General features: G+C 47.1%; 1 protein-coding gene across 3 annotated transcripts; it reads left to right on the top strand.

The window, feature by feature from the left end:
- The first annotated feature begins 3,023 nt into the window (after positions 1-3,023).
- AK2 (adenylate kinase 2) lies at positions 3,024-21,366 on the top strand. Of its 3 annotated transcripts, XM_028513209.2 has the most exons (7): positions 3,027-3,212; positions 10,300-10,425; positions 11,852-11,962; positions 12,091-12,185; positions 17,038-17,110; positions 18,276-18,471; positions 20,484-21,366. In XM_028513209.2, exons 1-7 carry the CDS (start codon positions 3,114-3,116, stop codon positions 20,486-20,488), a joined length of 705 nt encoding a protein of 234 aa, XP_028369010.1. In that variant the 5' UTR covers positions 3,027-3,113; the 3' UTR covers positions 20,489-21,366. The 3 variants fall into 3 exon arrangements, with proteins under 3 accessions (XP_035881621.1, XP_028369009.1, XP_028369010.1); XM_028513208.2 differs by lacking the exon at positions 20,484-21,366 and having other exon boundaries at positions 3,025-3,212; positions 18,276-18,665; XM_036025728.1 differs by lacking the exons at positions 12,091-12,185; positions 20,484-21,366 and having other exon boundaries at positions 3,024-3,212; positions 18,276-18,411.
- The last annotated feature ends 2,527 nt before the right edge of the window (positions 21,367-23,893 follow it).

Raw genomic sequence — 23,893 nt, 5'->3', positions numbered from 1 at the left:
AGCTCCATCCATTTTCCCCAAACTCGCCAGTCAAATAAGTCACTCCTCTTCTTCTCTGGGGAGGATAGATGGGTGAGGGGGTGAGGCAAGAGTGTTACTCTAAAAGAGGCCCCTCCACATGGAAAAATCTGGAGGGAACAAAAATTCCCCTTACACTGTCCTGATAACTGGATTATGAAAGTACCCCTGGCCCCTATCATCGCTAAGGCCGCTGTTGTACAACTGGGCCCTCCCAGTGAATTCCTAGCTTGCTTGCATCCAAACAACATATATTAGTTTCTTATTGCTGCTGTAACAAATCACAACAAATTTGATGGCTTAGAACAACACAAATTTATCTTACAATTCCAGAGGTCAAAAGTCCAAAATGGGTTTTATGGGGCTGAAATCAAGGCGTGTTCCTTCCGGAGGCTTTAGCAGAGAATGTTTCCCAGCCTTTCCTGCTGCAGAAGCTGCCATCACTTCTGTTTGTGGTCCCCAGCCAGCAACCCCACTACTCCTAGCTCCGCTTCTGTCATCCCATCTCCTCTGTCTCTCCTGCTTCCCTCACATCCTTATGGGACCTTTGTGATTACATTGGGCCCATCCAGATAATCCAGGATAATCTCTCCATCTCAAAATCCTTGCTTAATCATATCTGCAAAGTCCCTTTTGCCACGTAAGGTAACCTGGTCAGAAGTTCCAGGGATTAAGATATGGACATCTTTGCGGGAGGTCAGTCAGACAGACCTGAGTCAGCCACAGGCTAAGCAATCTGTGCCTATCATTTCTCTCTTTCTTTTTTTTTTCCCCAAAAATGCAGATCATAAAGAAGTTGCCTCGTGTTTAGTTAGTTTGCTGTGAGAATTAAGTGAGACAATGCATGCAAAGTGCTTAGCACAGTGCTGGTAGGCAGTGCCTAATAATAGGTAGATGATAGCAATTATTATTAAAAAATTAATAGTGGAGCCCTGGCTGGTCTGGCTCAGTGGATTGGGCACTGGCCTGCGAACCAAAAGATTGCCAGTTCGATTCCTGGTCAAGGTGCATGCATGTGTTGCGGGTCAGGTCCCTGGTTGGGAATGTGTGAGGCAAGAAATTGAGATGTTCCTCTTGCACATCAATGTTTCTCTCCCTCTCTTTCTCCTTCTCTTCCCCTCTCTCTATAAATGAATAAATAAAAGCTTTTAAAAAAATAGCTGAACCCTGACTGGTGTGGCTCAGTTGGTTGGACATTGTCCCACAAAGTGAAAGGTCGCTTGTTCGATTCCTGGTCAGGGCACATGCCTGGATTGGCGTGTACGAGAGGCAACTGAGCGATGTTTCTCTCTCATATCGATATTTCTCACCCTTTCTCTCTCCTTCCCTTCCCCTTTAACTAATTTTAATTAATTAAAAATTAATTAATTACTTAATTAAATCTTTAAAACAGTAGTTGAGTGGAAGATGAATGCGGTACTTCCTCCTTTTCCTGGGCTCTCAATATTCCCTTTATGGTCCTTAGTATGCCCCAAAGCCTAGAGCATTTTAAAAACCTGAAGAAATAAACCTTACACTGTGTATATTTATGTATACTCTTAGTTGCTTTTTTCCTCGGGGGTCCATGGCTGATAAGTATCACTGTAGGGATCACTGATAGAAAGGATAGGCTGCTCCTAGGCCCCTTGCCTAGTGCCCTGGGAAATCCTTGATAAACTCTGGTCTTCTTGGATTGGAGTGCATTTTGGCCACATAGCAGCTTCCTTCAGCCAATATATGCCTGCTTTCCCACCCTCACCCTCACCCCCATGAACCCTGTACTTGCCAAGGCCCCACCTTTTTGTTCCCAGGCTTGTGACTCTGCTACTGTGTGGCTTTGGGCTGGTCACTGCATGTCTTCCTGAAAAATGGGCATAACAAGTCCTGTCTCCTTCAAGGTCAGGCACACCTTATAGAGATCCAGGGTGGAGATGAAGAATGAAGTTAACTTCTTTTGTGAGGTGAAATAGAAGAGATCAAGCTAAAGGGCTAGCAAATGCATTACCAGGATGTGGGAAATGAGTTACTCTGAGCCTGTGAGGAAACACAATTGTTTCATAATCACACTCTGGACTGGAGGTTCAAAGGGGCCCTTGGGGCTGGCCTGCCAGGGATCCAGGGCTTACTTCAGAGGGGGTGTGGATGAAACTTTAACACACAAAAAGCTATAGAAATTATTTCCCTGTCCAAGAAAAGTCATCTCTTTTGAGAAAAACTACCTTTTCCTGACTTAAAAAAGTCATTTGCTTATTTCAAAAGTAATAACTGCTTATTACAGAATTCATTAGAGAACTTATTGGAAATAAAAAAATGCACTAAGAAGGGGAGAAGCTTATATAATGACGCTATACAGAGACTATCACTTGTAGCTACCAAACACAATTGGGGCTTTGTTGTAACTGCAATTGTATATCTTGTTTGGTGAACATCCCGTGTGATTAAGTATCTTGGCAGGGGCGGGGTGGGGGGGGGATTCGAGTATACAAATTTTTTTAACATTTATTTAAACAATCTCTTATCGTTGAACATTTGGGATATCACCTTTGGTTTTTTTGGTTTGTTTGTTTGGGACTTTTGAGCTGTTATAAATGCTACAGTTAATATATTTGTTACACAAATCTTTACACACATCCTTGGTTATGTCCTTTACATTCTTGGAAGTGGAATTGCTGGACCAAAAGATATTTGATACATAGTGCCAGTTTGTTACGAAAACTGATTTCACCTATTTACACTCTCACGGGCAATTTCAGCTGGATCGCGGGAGTTGTCGGTGTCATTAACTGTCAAAAAGCGTAAGCAGAACTCCCAGAGGCCCTCTGGTCTTGCTTTCACCTTTTCCCGCCTACTCAGCCCACCCCGCCCACTCCGCACATCCGCAGGAGCCCCACCTCCACCCCAGTTTACGTTGACCCACCCCTTCCTTACTCCCGCCTCGTGGTTGGTAAGTTCAGGTGTCCGTCGCGCTCAGGGGCGGGAAAAGGGGACTGACAGACGTGGCGAGGAACCAGTGTGGGCGGGGAGCGGGGCTTGCGTCTGTGCGTGGCGCGGTGGCCTGGAAGCCGTGGACCTGAAAGGTGTGTAAGCGACTTAAGCAGTGAGAGGCTTCGGCGGCCATGGCTCCCAACGTATCCGCGGCCGAACCGGCCCCAGAGACTCCTAAAGGCATCCGGGCCGTGCTGCTGGGGCCGCCCGGGGCCGGAAAGGGTACCCAGGTGAGTTGTAGGGCCGGGCGTGACGGCGGAGCCCACGGAACTCCAAGGTCAGGGCGGCTGGAGGTCCGGACCGCCCCAGAGCGGCGCCGCGGGCTGTTGCCTGCGGTGCCCTGGCCAGCGTCTGGGGTTCTGACGAGGCGTTTGGGGAGGGGTCGAAATTGGAGTTCGTGGAAGTGTGAGTTAGTATTAAAGTTCTGGAGGGATCCAAGCTTGAGGTGTCATGTTAGGAGATCTAAGGGCTGATTAGATCTCTTAAGGAGTTAGAAGCTGAGGGTTTTGAAGGGTAGGGTGAGCACTGAGCTGAGGAATATAGATTACAGCTTGAGTGACGGCAGGAATCCCAGATTCCGTGCGATTTGGGAGAGAACTGCCCGGGGTTTCGTCCAGGCACTCAGAGTAGGGGAGCGTTTCTTACAATGATTAATGACTAAACGTGGCGGAGCGTCTCCAGCGCGTGGAGCAGAGTGAAAGCTGACATGTGCTGATTAGTACAATACTGCAAAGATAAACTACTGCTAAGAGAAGTGAAGTATGACCTGCATGAGCCAGTTAAGTGGGGAGTGGTGCGGGGTGGGTACCTAAATCTACAGTTCAGAAAATAGGCCCAGGAAGTCCGGTGGCTTTTCCAAGTTAGCAAAATTGACTCAGTGGAGCCTGGAACCTCAAGAGACACGGGCTCCAAGTAATATTGGCATCTGAAGGTACCTCCTTCACTAGCAGACAGTGGGACCTCACTTGGTGTCTGGGATGGAATGGGCCCATAGATTAAGGCTGGGATTTGTAAATCCATAGGTTGGATCAGCAACTCTTCCTGCCTTGGGCCTGGCATTGCCCCTGGGCCCCAGGCTCCTGCGTGTTAGATTCCAGAGAGGGAATTCTTGAAAGTCTGAGCTGCCAAGTGAATGGGCTTCTGGGGACCGCCCACTCTGCTCTTCCTACACTTTCGAAGACTGCAAAGTGTTGGCAAACAGACCATCTTGCGGCACCCAGCACATCACTTGACACTTGTTGGGATTACTGGAAATGGATGGATACAGATTCATGTGGATGGTGGGAAAGCATGTCTGGAAGGTTCAGTTTATTCCTGTGGTTTTGCTTTTTAGCTCTGGGCACGAGGTCAGGAAGGACCACTTACCCTTTATTCTCTTTAGCCTGAGCTGATTCTTCTTTGGAGCTCACTGTTACATAATCCCCCTGTCCTCGGTAACACTAAGTCTCTTTCCTGTTGCTACCACCCTCAGTTATTAGGTAACCTGTAGGCTTCCTTAGACTTGGCAGACTTCTGCTGTGAGTGTAAACGGGGTAGTTCAAAGGCATTGATTATTTTTTCTTAGTTCATAGTGAAGCTTATACTTTCAGTAGTTGGAAAAGGAACAAGCCAGCCAGTGCTGGGACAATGGCTTTATACAGTCTAGCAAACTTTGTAACTGCCAAGCCTCAGTGTTCTCACCTGAAAAATAGGTCCCCTGCCTTACTCATGCAAGGTAAGGTAGTCCCCCACCTTATGCATTCAGATAAAGCAGTGCCCATGTAGACCCAAAGTTCATCGGGTTTTGGAAGATAATGTCATATATGTGTGTGAAGCACCTGTAGGTATGTAGGGAACAACCTGGCACATAGTAGGTGTTCAATAATGATCGATTCCCCCATCTTAGTAATACATCTCCATCTCCCATCACCCCCGCACCAACTTATATCTATTTCAGTGTAAAGGGTGATGTAGTCAGGAAGATTTGAAGAAAATTATCCGCTGACTTATAAAAATGTGGGTATGGTAGGAGCTGGTCAGAGGCTTTGTGGAAGTGGAGGAGATGTGATTAGAGCTGGGACTTGAAGAAAGGGTAAGATTTATACAAGTCACTTTAACCTCAATATAGCTTTTAATACTGGGGGCAATAGGAATACTGGAGGTTGCAGTTTGATGGAGTTAAATAAAGAAAGAAGTGTTCATAAATCAGGTTACAAAGAGGCAGCCTGCAGCAGCACTTTGCTTGCAAAGGCTCCCTCACTTTATGATGAAGAGTTTGAAGGCACGAAAGAAGGTGGGCGGTGTGAGGAGCCCCTGAATACCTGTTACCCAGCTCCTGCCAGCATCAGCTGTTCCCGTTCCTTCCTCATTCACTCCTCCGCAAATTAGTTTAAAGCAGCACCCAGACATTGTAACATTTCATTTGTGAATATTTCAGTGGGTATCGCTCAATAAAAGATAAATTCTTTTTTTTTGTAAACAAGCACAATATCCCCTAAAGAATTAACCATTTATAATAGGGTTCATATTTCCCTTTGTCTCACAAATGTGACCGCTGTAAGTCTCTTAATTTACAGCTGTCCCATAGCTTGTGTGTGTGTGTGACTGGGTCGTTTGTCCTGATTGTGTCCCTCTTTCTGGGAATTTTTTATTGTATCTCCATGGCATATTTAACATCTTCCCCTTTCCTCTCTTTCCTGTAAACTGGGAGATTGATCAGACACTTAACAGAGCTGAGTTCAATTCCCTGGCCCGCGTCGCAGGTGGCGCGGTGCTGTCCATGAGGAGGCACATCAGGCCCACTTGTCCCGGGTGTTCAGCGCCTGGTCCAGGAGTTCATGGCGGGTAGCACAATGGTGGTGTTCTAATTACATCATTCTCTTTTTGTTTGTTAGCCGAACCATTTCTATAAAGAGAAACTTTCATCTGCTATTTGTCATGGTTTGTGTAGAAAAGTCAGGATAAATGCTTGATTTGTTCCTTTTATTTGTCAGCTTTCAAAACAATAAGGTGACCACACAATTTTCAGTTGTGGAATTTCACTTATACATGCCGAGCCCCAGTTTCTCTTGAGAAGTCACATCTGGTGGCTCTGGGCCTCCATTCTGGCCTGCCGTGCAGTTGAGTGGCAAGGCCACTGTAGATGTGCCCTCCTGTACCCTGCATGGCGCTCTTGGATGCCTGCTGCTTCCATTTGACCAACGTCATTCATTTGCATTGCGTGTCTGTCCCTATTGGTAAATGTTTGAGATCTTTGATGTAAAATCCCTAACCTAGGTTAGTGCCTAGTACCTGCTCAGTGATGTTGGATTTCTTCCCACTAATATGTCTTTTTTTTTTTACCTGCATAACCCAGTATTTTATGTTGGTGTTACTGGAATAAAATCTGTTTCCTATTAAAACTTCTAATCATTAACTAGAAATGTTTAAACATTTTTAAACTGATTTTTCATCAACATAATGATGTCTAAATGTCCAGAATTGGTGGGGGGTGGGGGGAGGGGGATGGTGCTCTGCCTGCAGAGCTCCCCCGACTGCAGTGGATGAGAATAAGCCTACTAAAACATGATCTGCTTGTGGAGGGAAGGTGGCTGATCTCTCAGAGGGGAGGGGCCTTGAGCCTATTCCTCAATGGGCTTTTATTGGGTTTAATTTGCATAGGAATACAGGGCATAAAGTTCATCAGTCATTGTCAGGCAGTAATGATCAAACAATATATAACATTCAAAGAACTATAAGGGCTTATTCTGAGTCAGGGTCAGATACAAAGTGCCAGAAACTTTGGGAAACAAACTCATTTTATGCTTGGACCCTTATTTAAATTGAGGATATTCTTAGCAAAGCAGGTTTCATAGGATTTTATGCATTCTTTCTTAGGCCTGATGCCCCCGGAAAACTGCCCTTTCCAGCACAGGGCTGCACCCACCTCCTGCATTGTTTCAGGCTTAAGTCAGGTGGGGGATGCCGGCAGCCAAGAGATTAGGAGACTTTTTACAGATAGAATGAGGACTCAGGCTGTGTCAAAGCCGAGGGGTGAGGGTCCATCACCCCTTTTCTTAGTCCCCTAAGTCCTTCCCTAATGGCCCAGTCACAACCATGCCTGTCTTAAGTTGTCCCTCCCTTGAGGAATCTTACCCATCATTGCCTAACCAGTCTAACCAGTGATCTGCAGGGGCCAAACAGGGTGAAGTAAAGGGGGCAGAGGCTACACCCCTGCTGGGAGGAAAAGCTCTGTCTCCTTAGTGGCTTATGATCCCAAGGTCTTTTTACTCAGCCTTAGCCATGGGGGGTTACACCTTTTGAAACCAGGCAGGGCAGTTCCCAACACAGAATACCTGGGTTTGTTATTTAAATGACCTTAGTTCCTTCTCCTTTTGGGGTTGGATGTACCTACAGCATGGCCAAAACTTAGGTTTGCTTCTGTGTTTTATCTGCCAGCTCCTTCACGTTTTCTTTCACGTGTCCAGTCTATACCAATTCAAGGCCAGGCACACGCAGGCAATCACTGCCATCCTGCAGGTGGGGCTCTGTCAGTTATGTCAGTGCAGTGACTCTCAACGTTGTGAGACCCACACTCTCATTCCCCTTTTACAGCTACAAACTCAAGTTCAGAGGGCTTGTTCTCTAGGTTACATAGCAAGTAATTGGCAGACCTTGCACCCGAATGACTCCAAAGCTCCCGCTCTTCCTGCTGCTATCTGCTGCCTTAGGTTAGATTTTTCTCCTACCATGTGCACGTTTTGCTGGATAAGTTAAGGTGCTGGAGATGCAGAGGGTAGCCCTTGCCCTAGTGGAGGGGATGTAATGTGCAAAATAGTTACCCTTTGCTCAATTATGTAACAGACACCCAGCCAAAGACTTTACTTGCATCCTCTTATTTAAGCCTGGAGTCCTAGGCGGTAGGTCCTGTTGTTATCCATACCTTTTTACTGGTAAATTGAAGCCCAGAGGCTGTATCTTGTCCCAGAATTCACATGAAGTAGCAAAGGCAAGATTTGAACTCATGACTGATTCTTGAGTAGCAGTCACCATCCTTACATTGTTGCTGTTAATCTAGGTATAGAGGCAGAAGTGAACTGAATGGGAACAATACATAAAAGTGCAAAAATGCCAGTGGGAAGTGGCCAGTAAGTGACTCTGACAAATGCTAGGGTTTTCACGATTAAATCAAGAATGATAATTTGTTAACAGCCTTTGTTTCTTCCTCCTACCCACCCAGTGAATTTGGTAATAATCTCCCCAATTTACAGATGCAGTCTCAAAGAGTCTGTGGCCTAAGGTTACATGGTGAGTTAAGAGGCATTTTATCCTCACAACAGCTCTAAGAAGTAGAGGTTGTAGACCTCTACTAAGAAGTAGAGAAGTAGAGGTCCCACCTGGCTGTTGCGGAAACTGAGATTCTCAGAAGCTGAGTAACTAGCTCAAGGTCACGCATGTATTGAGAACTTGACCAGAAGGTGTATGGGCAAATCTCCAAAGTCTGAGCTCCTTGCAACCCATCACACTGACTCCTTTGCAGCCAGCAGGGAATGAAGAGTTAGTCTTCTTCCACACCACGTCTTCTCTGTTAGAGCATTCTTCCACGTAGCTATAGAATCCAGTCACCTGGAAGAGTGCTGTAGTTTGGTGGGGATTCGAATAGAATACTTAGGTTCTGTGCTGCTAACAGCACTTCTTCTCTGGTGCTTTGGCCAGCCTTTCCCCTTGAACAAGCATGACCTCCAAATCTTTCACCCAAGTTAATTTCACCAATCAAAGAGAAAGACTGGCAGAAAAGCACAGTTCCCTGGGTGTGTGGCCCCTGGGCCAGTCTGCAGAACCGGAATGTTTGCCACTGCCAGACTCCTGACCTTCATTGGCCCTCCAAACTTTGTAAGGCCTTCTCTTATGTGTGCTGTTTTGCTTAAAGTCATTTCTTTGCTTGAACTGAATCATTCCATGGATCACAAACCAGAATTTGCTGGACCGAGCCCCATCTATTAAATTTTTACTGTGTGTACCTAAGAAAACTTCCAAAGAACTGGTTTGAACAAGGATCCAACCCTCCTTTTTTTAATAAAACAAGTGAGCCAGGAAGCTAAGTATTAAGGTCCTTGGAACTGATTCTGTGCCTCATGAGTTCTATGGGCTTTTTGTTTGTTTTGGGGGGTGGAAGATTGCAGGTACAAAACCAGTGTTGAATTGTCCAGGGTTTCTTCTTGTTCTAGTCTTCACTCTGATGTATAGTCCACCAAAGTGTGAGCTCAGAGAGGACAGGGTCTCTGTCTCCTATTGATCTGTTTGCCTGGCTCCCAGGAGAGTTCTTGGAAGTGACATCAGTATGATGAATGAGTAAATTCATTTCTGTATGAATGAATGTGGACTTAGGGCAGAGGTTACGTCAACAGCTAGTGTTCACTGAGCACTTACTATGTGCCTGGCCCTGCCTAGATGGAATCCTGTGTAATCAGATCAATTCAGCGGTGTAGCTACCATTACCATCTCCATGTTACTTAGAGGAAATTTGAAACTTTGAAAGGTAATACAATTTTTCTCAAGTCACATATCTATCTAGTCATTGGTAGACCTGAAGTCTGAAACCCAGGCTGTTTGATTCTCAAGTCTGATGCTCTTAACGAAAAGGCTATACTGCTTCTTCAAACTAATAGTAAGTGCTTACTGTTTGCCAGGCGCTCTTCACATACATCCCATCTGATCCTCACAGCTGCCTTCCTTGATGGAGCCTTTTTGCCTTCATTTGAAACAGATGAGAAACCGAGCTTCTGCAAGGTTAAGGGATTTGGCCGAGATAATGCAGCTACTGAGGGATGGGGAAGAAGAACTGTCTGCCAGGGGGAAGCCTCTGTTCTTCACCTTGGCCCTTCTGCCTCTCGGGCCACTGGCCACAGCACTTGACAACCTCACATTCAATCCTTTCACAAATATTCATTCAACACATTACATGCCAGGCATTGTGCTTCACATACATGCACTCACTTAAACTTCACAGCAACCATATGAAGTATTGATGCTGCTTTTTTTATTCGTCCCTTTTATAGTGGGGAAACTGAGGCTCATGTGTCACTGATGTGTGTAGTGGAAGTAGGGAAAACAGCTAATAGGACGGCTTCCTGCATGCTAGGTGCTTCACATGTATTATCTTATGTCATTCTTATCACTTTGTAATTGTTATATGGTAGAATATAATTAAAGTACTTTTATCCCTGTTACAGGTAAGGAAATAGGCATTTGCCAAAATTCACACAGCCAATAAGTGGCAATGCCAGGTTCACACCCAGGAAGTCTGACTCCAGGGCCTGCAGTGATAACTGTATTTTGGGGTTTTTTTCCCCTCCACAGGCACCCAAGTTGGCCCAAAACTTCTGTGTCTGCCATCTGGCCACCGGGGACATGCTGAGGGCCATGGTGGCTTCTGGCTCAGAGCTGGGAAAAAAGCTGAAGGCAACCATGGATGCCGGGAAACTGGTAGGTGTGGTGGTGCCAGTGCGTGTGGATGTTCCTCGGAGTCTGGACCCGCACTGCCTAGAAGGGTGGCCACGTGGAGCTACTGGAATGAACTTCAGTTCCTCGGTCGCACTTGCCACATTTCAGTTGTGTGCCCAAGGCTCAGGCTTAGCACATTCCCATCCTCATAGGGAGTTCTATTGGCCGGCCCTGTGCTATGGGGTGTTTTAACAAACTGGCACATGACATGAACTTCAGAGTAGCAGGTTACTTGGTCCATTCTGAATTTATGTCATGTAATTTATTCATAGTATTCTTGAGATCCCTTTGTGCTGATGCATTGAGTATTATACCCAATTTTTAGGATCAGAAATGAAACTGCATTCCCGAGGCAAAAACTCAAGGATGTGCCAAAGAGAGAACCCAAGGAGCCGCAGAGTGTTTACAAACTTCTTTTGTGACTCTGTTCTGTGTCTGTAACGGGAATTGCTTTTGACAGACGTAATCCTTCCTATTTGGGGGATATAATAATATTTTCTCTAGTTCTTAGTCCAGTTAATCTGATTAAACAAATGCAGTCTATTATCTACTAAATCTTCTTTGATTAGTGCCAGAACTTAATTATAACTGAGTTATTCTGGGACTTGGCCTCTGCAAATCGCCTTTAGAAGTCATATTTTTGTTTGGCCCTCTGGCCTTTTTATAACTTACTTAGCATGCTAGGTAAGGAAGGTGCTGGGCTTTGCCTCCATTCCTGAATCAGTCCTTCCTGGCAGGCTTTGCATTCAGTGCCTGTGTGGAACGATACCCCTGTCTGCCCGCCTGCCTGCCCTTTTCCTCCAGCTTTCCCTTCATGTCAGCAAGGCCTTGAGTCAGGCCAGAGAGCTAGATATTCTGGACTTTGGGTCTTGGCAAAAGATCCTGTACTGAGAAAAAGTTGGGATGTGGCAATGAGATTACTTATCTCCAGTCTTCGCTTAGTTGCAGAGCTTATACTTTGCCCCCACGTTTGCAGCTGGTCGCAGGAGATAAGCGCATTAGCTGCCGAGATGGGCAGGCTTCCCTGCAACACTTGCATGGAACTTTTTTTCTCTGAAGGCCCAGAAGAAACCAGTTTTTGAAAGCTGGGAAGGGCCCTCATTTGGGGTTTTCAGAGAGGCTCAGGGTGTGTTGGGCTGGCTCCTGCGTTCCTTGGTTCTAATCCTGTCTTGCCTATTCAGTGAACTTCTCTGTTGCCTCCTGTCCAGGGCGGCCTGGGTCCCTCTACTGTGAGCCTAATCAAAATTGTTAAACAGGGAAAGTGGGGAGGTCTCTACAGTCCAGTTAACCGCCACTGTCTCCTGCAGCAGTCAGGTTGTATGGACACCAACTTGTGACCAGGGAGTTGGGTTAAATGTCACCTAGTTAATGTATTTAAACCCAAAGCTGTTTTGTTCTTGACTTCCAGGTGAGTGATGAAATGGTAGTGGAGCTCATTGAGAAGAATTTGGACACCCCTCCATGCAAAAATGGTTTTCTTCTAGATGGCTTCCCTAGGACCGTGAGGCAGGCAGAAATGGTGAGTGGGTCGGTTTTGTGTCGCCATTGCTTGGTAATGAACTCTGGCCCTTAATCTCTTAATTCCTTTGAGGGAAGTGGGTCTGGTCAAGCTCTGGTAGCTTAGGCGGGACACACACTGTTTTACAGCTTGACAACCTCATGGAGAAGAGGAAAGAGAAGCTTGATTCTGTGATCGAGTTCCGCATCCCAGACTCACTGCTGATCCGGAGAATCACAGGAAGGTATTTGTCCCCAGAAGGTCCCTTCTTTTCCTGCTTCTTCAGGGATTAGTCAGACCTAGTCCTAATCATGAAGCTTAGTGCCATTTCAACGTGGATTAATTTTCCTGGTGACATCTGCTGAAGTGGTGACATGGATGGGGATGTGGAGAGAAGAGCAAGGGATTAGGAGTCAGCCTGTCAGGCCTGTCACCCTTCTGCTCTGACTCTCGTATTTGGAAGAGGGTTGTGATACCTGTTTGCAGAACTGTTGTGCAGGTTAGATAACACCTGTGTAATTCAGAGCCTTGTGGATTGTATGTGCGTAAGAAATGGTAACTTCTTTATGTGTGTACCACTGTTTTATTTTTATATGTTTTTTTTCTATTTTTATTGTTGTGTACCTCAGTTTTAGTGCTTTTAAAAATCTGATTTAAGTTGGAGTTGCCATATCTTGCTGTAGGCTTTTTGTTATAAAAATAATATGACAATCTATACCAAGTTTAGAAAATGAAAGAAAATTTGCTCATGCTACAGCCACCTTTGCCACAACCACTGTGGGGGTTTTGTGTGTTTTCTTTTAAAGTGCTTGTTTCTATCCCTGGCTGGTGTGGCTCGTGGGTTGGGTGATGTGCCGCAAACCGAAAGGTCACCGGTTCATTTCCCGGTTAGGGCACATGCCTGGGTCGCAGGCCAGGTTCCTTGTTGAGGTGTGTGAGAAGCAACCAATCAATGTTCCTCTTGTACATCAATGTTTCTATCCCTTTCTTTCTCCCTCCCTCCCCCTCTTTCTAAAAATAAATAAATAAATTATTTTTAAAAATAAAATAAAATAAAATAAAATAGGCTGGTGTAGCTCGGTGGATTGAGTGCAGGCCTGTGAACCAAGGGGTCACAGGTTCAATTCCCAGTCAGGGCACTTGCCTGGTTTGCAGGCCAGGTCCCCAGTAGGGGGTTCACAGGAGGCAACCACACGTTGAGGTTTCTCTTCCTCTCTTTAAAAAAATAATAAGTAAAACAAAGTGCTTGTTTCTCTATAGTAGTCAACACTGAACACAGAAATGCTTCTGCATCTGAACAAGCGTGATCCGAAAGATCGCCGCTGCTTCGGGCGTGTCTCCTCCGCCCTCTTCTACTCTTCACTCCGCGTCGGCTCTGTGCCTTTCGGGACTGGGCTGAAAGCTCTCAGCCACCAGTAGCTCCCTACAACCTCTTTTTCAATGTGCGCTTTAGCTTTTTTTGTTCCTGCGTTATTTTCATGGATCTCGTGAAAGTAGTCAGCCTAGGACCCAGACCTCTGTGATCGCTGTCTTTAATTGCTGTATCGTATTTCACAGATGAACCATTGTGCACTTAATTGTTCCATTTTTGTCATGCATCGCGTTTCCTCCGGTTGTTCACGGTCAGATTGATGCTGTGACCATCACAGTACATGTAAAATTTTGGATTTAATTAGGAGAAAACTGCTTTCTTATTGTAAATTGTGGTACTTTAATTTCCTGATGAAGTTGAACATTTTTGCCATCCGTATCTCAGGGAGAGAGGCAGGCTTGTCAACAGACCAAAGAGGGAGTGTTAGAGGCGTCTTCCTATACGGCTCTGTTAGATGCAGTGCGATCATCTTACATTCATTCTCTTTTCAGATGTCCAGGTTTTGTGTTTCTAGCTCCTTCGGTGCAGGGACTGCTATTTCTTTGCGTCCCCACTGGCACAAGGTAGACAGAGTTGATGTGGGCCAAGAAGCAATAGGATTGACAGGGCGGGACGTCACCAGGGTGGGGGGCCCTGGTGTGCACAGCAGATGTTAGCAGTACTCGGTGACACTGGGGGCCTTTGATTCAATTAGCCACTTCCTGAAGACCTGCTTTGTGCCCAGCACGGTCCTGGGCTCAGGTGCAGGGAGCAGGAGAGGATATAGAAGAACAATACGACGCCCATCTCTGACCCCAGAGAGTTTACACGACACCTGGGCTGTTTCGTGCAGTGGGAAGTCCAAGAAGAGGGTCTGGGGGAGTGAGGGAAGGCCACCTAGGAGAGGTGTAATGTCAAACTTGACCCTCCTGGATAGAGAAGAATTTGATGGCTTTCCCAGAAGGGAGTAAAGGCCAGAATGAATGTTGGTTGGGGGAAGGGTTCTAGCCGGGGCTAGTGGCAGGACATCTGTCCAGAGCTGGGGCACGCGTCGGGGGACTGGGTGTAGAATGAGAGCTGTTGGGAAGGTAGGATGGGAGCTAGACTGGGGCAGGCCTGCCACGGTGCGGAGGACAGAGACGGCAAAGTCAGGAATCGTGGCATGTTGTTAAGCCACTAGGTGTTGTAGCAAAAACGATATTCTAGGAACACTAGCTTGGTCCTGGCATACAGGCTAAATTGGGGGAAAGGAGAAACAGACAAGGACTGCACCCAGCAGCCTGCTTGACCCCCACGTGGAGTGATGAAGACTAGCTGGGGCTGGCTGGTAGGGAACGGAGATTCTGAAGAACAAAGTACCGGGTTGCTGGAGAGGGCGGAGCAGAGAAGACCCAGTCTCTCGGTTTGGAAGTGAGTGGTTTAGTGTGACCCCCTCCCTCGAGGTGGAGGAAATGGGACAGCCAAACTGGTGTTTTCCAAGTTCACTCTGCAGATCAGCGACAGGACTGACACCAGAAGCCTGCTTTCTACCTCCTGGTCCACAATGTTGGCAGTAAAAGTCAGGAACCAGCAGTTTAATTGGTTCTTATTTAAACCTGACATGGTAAGGACCCCACTGTAGATATCTTCTGAATTAGCTCAGCTATCACTTCTGATAAATTTGAGTCATTATTTTATTTCTTGAATAAGTATGGTTGGTGGTTTGGGGTTTTAACTTATTCAGTGTTGGCTCTCTAGTATCCTAATTATTTTACCATTTGGTTCTCTGGTATCATTAGCCTGATGTCTCATCCCCATTTTGTGGGTGAGAATACAGGTGTCTGAAGTGTCGCAGTCAAGGTAGCAGTGGCTGTAGATTCCCAGCCCTTATCCCGCCACATCCTCACCTCCGCCTCCAGGCCAGGCTCAGTGACTCACAGAGCTGTTTTGGTTGGTACTTAAGACCAATTCCATTTTGAGAACTTGGAGATTGGGCTTTCTCTCTTTTCCTTTCCTTTTAAGGAATGAGCCTTGCATTCCTCTTAAAATGATGTTTGTGAGCAGGGAAGGAGCACTCTTGTGTATAACTGGAGGGCTGAGGGAATCTGGGAGTGAGCAAGAGCTGTAGAGAAGTGAAGAGGAGGGAGTCAAGTTTATTGCCATCTGGCTGCTATGTGCACTGTGCTGTCCAGAAAGTGAAGAAACAGAGCCCCCACCTCACGGCCCCACCCTTCCCAAAGGGAAAGCTATAGCTGAGTCGAACGGCCTTCACTCTTCCTGTCCCCAGGTCTCCCAGTGGTGCACCAGACGAGCTCCCCCAACAGCTGAAATAAAGGAGGGCCCATCCTCACGTTACATGCTTACAGTCACAGGCCCACTTGGTGCAGCTAGTTTGCTCTGCCATCATCTCACCCCTCTCTCCAGGGCTGTAAATGAACCTGCCTTTGCTGTAAACACATCACATTTTACTCAGTTGTGGCTTTGATAGTCTAACGCAGACTTTCCTAACTGATGAGCTGAGACATTGATTCCTTCAACTGTCAAAGCAGCTGGGCAGGCCTGGAGGAGCAAGAACCTTGAGTACTGTGTTTCTGTGCTTGCAAAGAGGTGAAAAATGTTGGAATGCTCTGGCCTAATAGACCCTGAGAGCTGCCGTCGGTTACATAGGCAGACCTTGATTGGCACAGGATTGGAAAACCACATAAACCTGAGCAAGTGAGCCCTGGCTGCTGAGCTGTGTTCAGCCTGCCTGCTTCCCTTCGTATGTTTCTGGGCTCCCGTGGCGTGGCCTCGTCCAGTCGGGAACACAGGCTTGTTGCCAAAGGGGGCACAACACCAATGTGGCTACCAGCTATGCTTCAGTATCAAGTAAGTGCTTCTTATTGGGCTCCTTGTTCCATGACCTTCCCATCACCTTGAGTATTGCCCTTTAGTGGTTGGGCTCTTTTTTATCTCAAGGGTGTCAAACTCACTTTCTCTGGGAGCCACATCAGCCTCACAGTTGCCTTCAAAGGGCCGAATGTAATGTTAGGACTGTATAAATGTAAGTACTCCTTAACAGTTAAGCCAGAGCTTGGTGCTGCCGCCGAGTAGAAACAAGGTGCCGGCCAGATTTGTCCTGTGGGCCTTGTGTTTGCCATCTGTTCTGTATGCAATAAAAAATGGGTGCTGCATTGTCTGGTGGTGTTTGCATCCACAGGACATGTTTTTCCAATAGCACCTTTCTGGATTTATAACCAAGCAAGATTAGAAGTTCAGGTTGGTTTCTCTGTCCTCTGTCCCCCGTAGCATTTTGTACAAACCTCTGTTAAAGGGTTATCAGGTTTATCGTAGCTGTTTATCTCCACGTTTGTCTCCCCCACTCAATTAAGCACTGCTGCGAGCAGGGGACTTGGCTCGTTGCTCTGCAGCCCCTGGACTCGGTGTAAGGCCTGAACCAGACTAGGCACCTAGTGAATGCTTGTTGAGTAAATGGGTGAGTAGAATGAACAGCTGTGTGAGACCAGTACCAGAGATCCTCTTTGAGGTCCTGAATTAGGTCGGTATGCCAGCCTCTTCAGCCAGACCCGTATTTAATGTTGGGTCAAAATAGAAAACATACTTAGGCGCAAGCCCGGTTATCTTAAGCACGAGGTGCTTATAGCCTTTTTCTGCTAGGTTAGGGTCCTTGCGTCCAGCTTCTCTGTCTCTGCTTGTCATCTTGGAAACTGCTGTGGGTCGGGATACATTCAGGCCACCTGACTTGTGTTCATTTGCTATCTTTCAGGCTGATTCACCCCGTGAGTGGCCGTTCCTACCACGAGGAGTTCAACCCCCCAAAGGAGCCCATGAAAGATGATGTATGTAGAATCAGACCAGGAAATTTCCTTTCCTTCCTTTCCCCTTTCTTCTTTTGCTTTCTTTGTTTTTTCATCTTCCCTTTATCCTGCCAGTATTACTAACTTAACCATGAGAAATAGAACTATCGTGTAAATCACATGGGCTGTGGCTCATCTATATAGTGTCTCTCCAGGTGGCTTATTGCTTGACCTTGAGATGCTACCAGTGCCAACTGCATCCCATTGCCCAGTTTATACCTGTCTTTTGTCCAGAGCAGCACCTTTCTGACGACATGGTAACCTAAATGGTCAACTAGTCAGGAGAAGATTGCTGGAAGCCAAGAATTAGAACCAGGGTGGAGAAGATAGTGCCAGAGAGAAGTTTGTTGACCTGCCTCGGAAGAATGTCCTCTCTCTCTAGTGACTCTGCTGTGCCCTACAAATTCAGAATATTTTTGGCTAGATTAACATCGCCAAATTTTTATGGCAGTTTTCAATAGTTTGTGAAAGGGAGGGGCTCGTGCATGTTCACTGTAACATTTGCCATGAATAGTCTTTCGTATGTTTAGAGCATGCCGGCAGCAATGATGAGAATTTCCTGGATTTGCCTTTGCCTATGAGACAAGTTCATCAGGTCATACAGGATCCAAAGCCATCGTGTTACTTTAGTCACATTTCACAGAATTAGCAGTTCTGCCATTCAGAGTTCTTGTGCACTTCACTTGCTACTTTCAGAATTTTGATGGCTGACACCCTAGTAAAAACACAGTGTCCTCAGACAGCTATGGTTATAATTGCTGCTGCAGCTCTGATTTTGATGTATTGTCCTGGTCTTAGGGCCTCTAGCGTTCTTGCTTCCGAACCTAGAAATGTTCGCCTTAGAAGCTGAAGAGCCTGAGCAAAAGCTGAGAGAAGAGCATTGCCTGTCCTCCTCTCACAAGCCCCTTCCCTCGGCATTGCTGTTTCAGGCTCCCTGACTTCCCTGGGCCAGTTGGTCTGCTCCTGGGACCAGCTTGCTGGGGGTGGTGAACTCTTTATAGTTCTTTATCGGAGAGGGTCTAGGTTGTCGATGTCTTTCCTGGTGATGGACTTTGGGATCAGACAGCGCCTCAGATCTGCCTCTGGCATTGGCTAAGGAAACCTTTGCTAACAGTCCGGCTTTTCCTTGTCCTCTTCTTGTTCTCAGATCACCGGGGAGCCCTTGGTCCACCGGTCTGATGATAATGAGAAGGCCTTGAAAATCCGCCTGGAGTCCTACCACACCCAGACCACCCCGCTAGTGGAGTACTACAGGAAACGGGGGATCCACTCTACCATCGACGCGTCCCAGACCCCTGACGTCGTGTTTGCCAGCATCCTAGCAGCCTTCTCCAAAGCCACATGTAAAGACCTGGTTATGTTTATCTAATGTTGCATCTAAAAAGGCATTTCTTTCTTCCTCCTGTCCTTGTTGAGGGAGTGGGTGGGAATGGCAGACCAGGCAGAAGGGAGCTTCCTCAGGCCAGCAAGAATATGGTTCGATGTACTGATTAAAAAGCACTTGCTTGATGTATCTTTGGTGTGTGGGCAGCTCTCATCTCATCTGTGTGTGTGGTTTGGTGTCGGTGTGTGTACATGCTCCTCCTCTCTCAGTTACAGGCGAGGTTGCTTTACCAGCTGTTTACTTCTCTAGACATACCCTTAATTTTATTTTTTGAGCAAAATAAACTAACTCAGGGACCTGGCAGGTACCCCAAACCCCTGGTATTTTTTCTGTCTCCAGCAGCTGGTTAGAAATCCAGGATCAAGTGTAGCCAGACAGGACCAAAGTTCCCGATGGCAGATTGTTGGCAAGGAATCCCACTTGTATCCTAACCCACAATGAAAAGCCACGTGAGTCAGTGTGTGGACAGGAAACACTGATTTTTTTCCCCTTAAATGGGAGTCAAAGGGTACTTACGTTTCAGACCTCAGAAATTATCAGAAAAGGGTATCATAGGAAATGCCAAGCCAAGTTGGAATATTTTTGTGATCTGCATCACGTTTCTGTGAAGTAGGAATCATTTGGGACCTGTGTTTGAAAACTGAATTGTGGCCAAAGAATTAAATCAGATGAGAGATCCTTTTCAATTCAGGCTGTCCTCTGAACATCTAGGCTGGGCATTGGAGAGCAGCCAATCCCCAAAGTGGATTTTGTTTTTATTTTTAATATTTGCCTCTGATTCCAAGGATGGCCGAAACAGATTTGAAGGAAACCTATTCTTGGAGACGTTTTGATTAGCATGTATTCAAACCCAGCCCCTCTCCGGGATATGAAACTCAGATGAGTCACATACAGACCTTTCGAACCCAAACCCTCTCCCCTGCAGACCCAGTCCTTCACCCTTTACTTCACGATGGTGGTGGCCACAGACTCCCTGAGGAAAGATCACCCAAATATAAAATTAACTGTGACAGTAATCAACTTCTATGACAAACCTCCACTCCCCAGCTATAAAGCATTCCCTGGGTTCTGTGCTGTGCCTTTTGGTCTCTGGTTTGATTTGTGGCAGATGGATGAATTAAGTAGAGTGCTGTGAGGGGCCACAAAAGCAACAGCCTCTGGAGAAACCATTAGAAAATCTGTGGCAGGTCCAGTAAATAACGCCTCCTGCCCTGGCGTAATCTGCTGACTCAGTGCAGTGACTCCAGAGTGCCCTGTCTCCACCTGGCCTGAGCTCTCCTGCTGTCTGTGGGACTACCAGCGGGCTTGTCCTCTGCCCACGTGGAAGCTGGGCGTGGGTACGTGGCCATCTTGCTTCTCTCTTTGTCTGGTTCAAGTGAGTGTCTGCTGGCTCTGCTCTGCCTCCTTTCCCTGGCTGTAAACTAACTCCACCCCATCTGGTGTGGGGTGTTTCTGGGAAGCACATGACTTCTGGGAATGGACAAGGGAAGGGAGTGAAACCAAAACTGTCAGTTCCGGCTGCAGGGATCTGGGATTCTCCTCTGGGTGAGGGTAGCCTCATGAATCTTCGAGTCCACTCCCCTTTGACAGTTACGGGCATTTGACCTCAAATTTGAGGGCCTCGGATGTTTGCTAATTGAATGTGCACAATCCTTGCGTAAATATTTGTCATCCAGCCACATACATTCAAATGTGCGTACCTGCACACACGTGTGCGTGTGATACTTGGACTGCTAGTGAAAACTAGGTCGTGGGGATGCATATGCCTTTTGGGGGGCTGGTTAGGGGTTGATTTTTGCTTCATTTAATTCCAGAGCCTCAATCTCAGCAAGCATGAGAGCTTTCACCTGGCAGAGACATGTCCAGTGTTTAATGTGTTTGGTTGCTGGGGCGAGCATGCCAGCCTTCTCTGATGTTTACTTGGTTTTTAAAAACCCATTTTGTTCTCTCTTGTTTTCCTCTCTATTTCAGCCTAGTAACAGAAGGCCAGGCGAGACCGCACCACTGCTCATCACCCTGCGGCATGATCCCTGCTCTTAGGTGCTGGGCAGAGGGGGGCGGGCGTGGTCAGGGTAAGGACGGAGAGTCAAGAGTGGTGAAGGGCTCGAGAAGAATACTGGAAGAACAGTAGTGTTGTAGTGAAGCGATTTCTTTTCTCTATAGTAGGAGTCTTAAAAAGTATGAGGAATTAATTTTTTAAAAGACTGATTGGAAGGTATAAGTAGAAATAAGGAGGTATAGTACTATTTCTGAAAAATCAAGTTCTCATTTACTCTGGACTGGTGACAATATTTTTTGAAGCCAGAGTCCTCAGCCTTTATCTCAGAACCCCATGGGTTGCCAGCCCATGGAAGCTGGAATCAAACTGTCGTCCCGTCTGTGCTGCGACTTGGGACAGAGGGGTTGGACTGCTGACGCTGGCTCCCCTCACCATGGGATCAAAAACGATCTCCGCATTTGAAAGAGATATAGGGTGTGCTCGCAGGGGCAGTGGCCCAGCAAATCAAGTTTACAGGAGTCACAGGGAGGGTGGGACAGGCTGGTCCCACTCCCTTCCCGACTTACCAGTGATTTACCAGTCCACCTGACCTCATGGGCAAGCACTCAGCAGCCACCCGGCACGTGCCACGGCCCCACGCTCTTGCCTTCTCTCATCCATGATGTGTGACGGGACCCTTTAAATAAATGAGCAAGTGTTCTACGCAACATCATCCAAAGATCGCCCTTCCTGTCCTCAAATCCTGTGACTGGGACCACTCGACAGCACTGTGATGTATTTTCAGTGAGGTGCCTTTCTTAACTGACCAAATGCTGCCTTGTTAGTCCCCTGAATCAATAAAGCATATAAAAGTTTTATCCCCCGTTGTGGCATTTTCTGAGGGGATCTGGGCTAGTGAAATGACATTGAATTCGGGATCTGTCTTGGAAGCCCTTTCTTGTGGTCCCTAGAAGCGGTAAGGTCGGAAGGTCCACGCACGTGCTCATAAGACGAGCATGCGCCCTCTTGAACTTGCGCTCCTGTGCAGGCTTTTCTTGAGCCCAAGGACAAGGCAGCTGGGGCTAGCGGAGACAATGCCATGCCTGGAGTTCAGGGTAACAGACCCCAGCCAGTCCTTTACTCTTCTCCTGTTCTGTCTGAAAAGAGGCTGGTGATGCCACCTTCTCAGGCAGCACCTCCTGACAAATGAAGTTTATAAGGAGAAGCTTTGCCCTGGCCGGTGTGGCTCAGTTGGTTGAAGCATCGTCCCATAATCAATAGGTTGTGTGTTCAATTTCAGGTCAGAACACACGCCTAGGTTGGAGTTCGGTTTCCAGCCTGGGCACATATCATCCCCAGTCTGGGCATGTACAAGAATCAACCAGTCTGGAAGCTTCTCTCTTGCATCCATGTTTCTCTCCCTTCCCCTCTCTCTAAATGCAGTGAAAAAATGTTCTCAGGTGAGGACAAAAATACATAAAATAATTTTTTTAAATTTTAAAAAGGAGAAGCTTTTTGCCTGGCACACAACAGACACAGGGTAAGTGTTTGGTCCAAATACACAGAAGAACGTGGGCTTCCCGCTGGGCTGGGTAGCTGCAGCGGACAGTGTCTGCAGCCTAGAAAGCCGGTGCTTGCCCCCAGGCTGGATTTTTGGCTGCCTTCTCAGATGCCTCTTTAACACCCTTGGTTGCTTCTTTGTAAATCCATTTCTTCCCCTGGCAAAAATGAGCTTCAGTTGTTTGTCCAAACTGAAGCTGTCATGCACTTTGGAAGGACTTCCTGTGTGAGCAAGGTTTCTGGGAAATGACAGCACTCCCTGAAACCAGGGGGGCTGGGCTGGCCGTGCCACCATGCTTCCCTCAGCTTCCCGTTCTGGGGAGGGGCAGAGTTGTCACCCGCATACCAAGTTCTGCTCCCCAAGCCAACTCCTGTCCCTCCTCTACTTCACTACTTCCCTACCTCTGCAGACCCTTTCAGGTAACAACATGACCTACTTGCCTGGGCCTTTCCATTCCCTGAGCTATTGATTGATTGATTGATTGATTGATTTTGAGAGAGAAACATCGATCTGTCACTCCACTTATCCATGCAATCACTGGTTGATTTCTGCATGTGCCCCAACCAGGAATCAAACTCACAAACCCGGCACATTGGGACAACACTCTAACCAACTGAGCCACCTGGCCTGGGCTTCCTGAGCTATTTAAATGCCCTGTGAAAATTTTCTTCCCTTCCTGGATCATCATGCAAGAGACGGAAATATTTGTCAAAGCAGCCTGGGAGTCCTCATGGTATGATGAAAATATAAACTGGAAGAAGACCCACTGGGCCGTTCTTCATTCACTTCTTTGGGCTTGGTTTCTGCATCTAGAAACCGAGATTGGATGAGCTAAGAACCACTACCAATCCAGCAGGACCCATGTGTCAGGGACTGCAGTGGCGTCACACCCACGACCTTACTTGACCCTCACAAAGCACGCCAGGTGGTCGGAACTGTCGACTTCTCTCTTACAGGTGAGGAAACTGAGACTCAGAGCAGCTAAGTGATTCCTGAGGTCACACACAAAGGGCAGAGTCAGGACTGAAACTGTCCCCTTGATTTTGTTGCTGAAGTGACGTAGCGACCTGCATGGCTCTGCAGCAGAAAGGGCCCCTCCGGATGAGAGTTCTTTCTCGTGGGCGCCGCACTCTGCTGGAACTGATTTTGAGGACATCACTGGCAGTCTGAGGACCCAGCGTGTACATCTTAGGGTCTCTCGTGTGCACGGAGTGTCCCAGGCACAACAGAGCTGGATGAAGAGCAGCCTTGGTCCTCAGGAAGCCTCACCAGTCTTCGGAAGATGGATTCCAGCAGCAGCTCCTCCACCCTGAAACCTTGGCCAACTCATCTCACCTCACCAGTGGCATGGAAATGGCCTCTGCGCCTCCAGTGTGCTGACCACACTGGTGACCGATCTCACAAGGGCCAGGGTGCCTCGTGCACAGCTGGTGCTCAGTATATGCTGCTGGAGTTCACAGGGAAAAGGTAGACATTGGCAAGACCTCTTGTCTCACTGAAGAACCAGGCTAAGGATTCTTAACCTGAAGTTCCCCTAGAAGTTCATGGACCTCTGAAACTGTGTGCGGAGTTCTGGATTTTTGTATTCATAATTAATAATAGTTTAGTGTATGTAATGCTTACTGTGCAGTCGGTTCTGCATATGTGGTCTCATTTATTCTCAGTAACCTTGTGGAAGTAAGAACTACTACTGGCTCCTTGTGTGAGTGCGTTTGGAGGCTCACATGTGGAGGAATGGCAGAACCAGAGCGGCCCAGTCTGTGGCTCCACACTCCAGCCTCTTTCCTCTGTGCCAACTGCTTCAACACTTTGCTGAGGGGAGAAGGATCCTCATGCACTTGT

Source organism: Phyllostomus discolor, chromosome 5 (genome assembly GCF_004126475.2).
Source record: "Phyllostomus discolor isolate MPI-MPIP mPhyDis1 chromosome 5, mPhyDis1.pri.v3, whole genome shotgun sequence".
Lineage (NCBI taxonomy): Eukaryota > Metazoa > Chordata > Mammalia > Chiroptera > Phyllostomidae > Phyllostomus > Phyllostomus discolor.
Note: the sequence above shows the minus strand (reverse complement) of the source record. Positions and strands in the feature narration are given on the sequence as shown.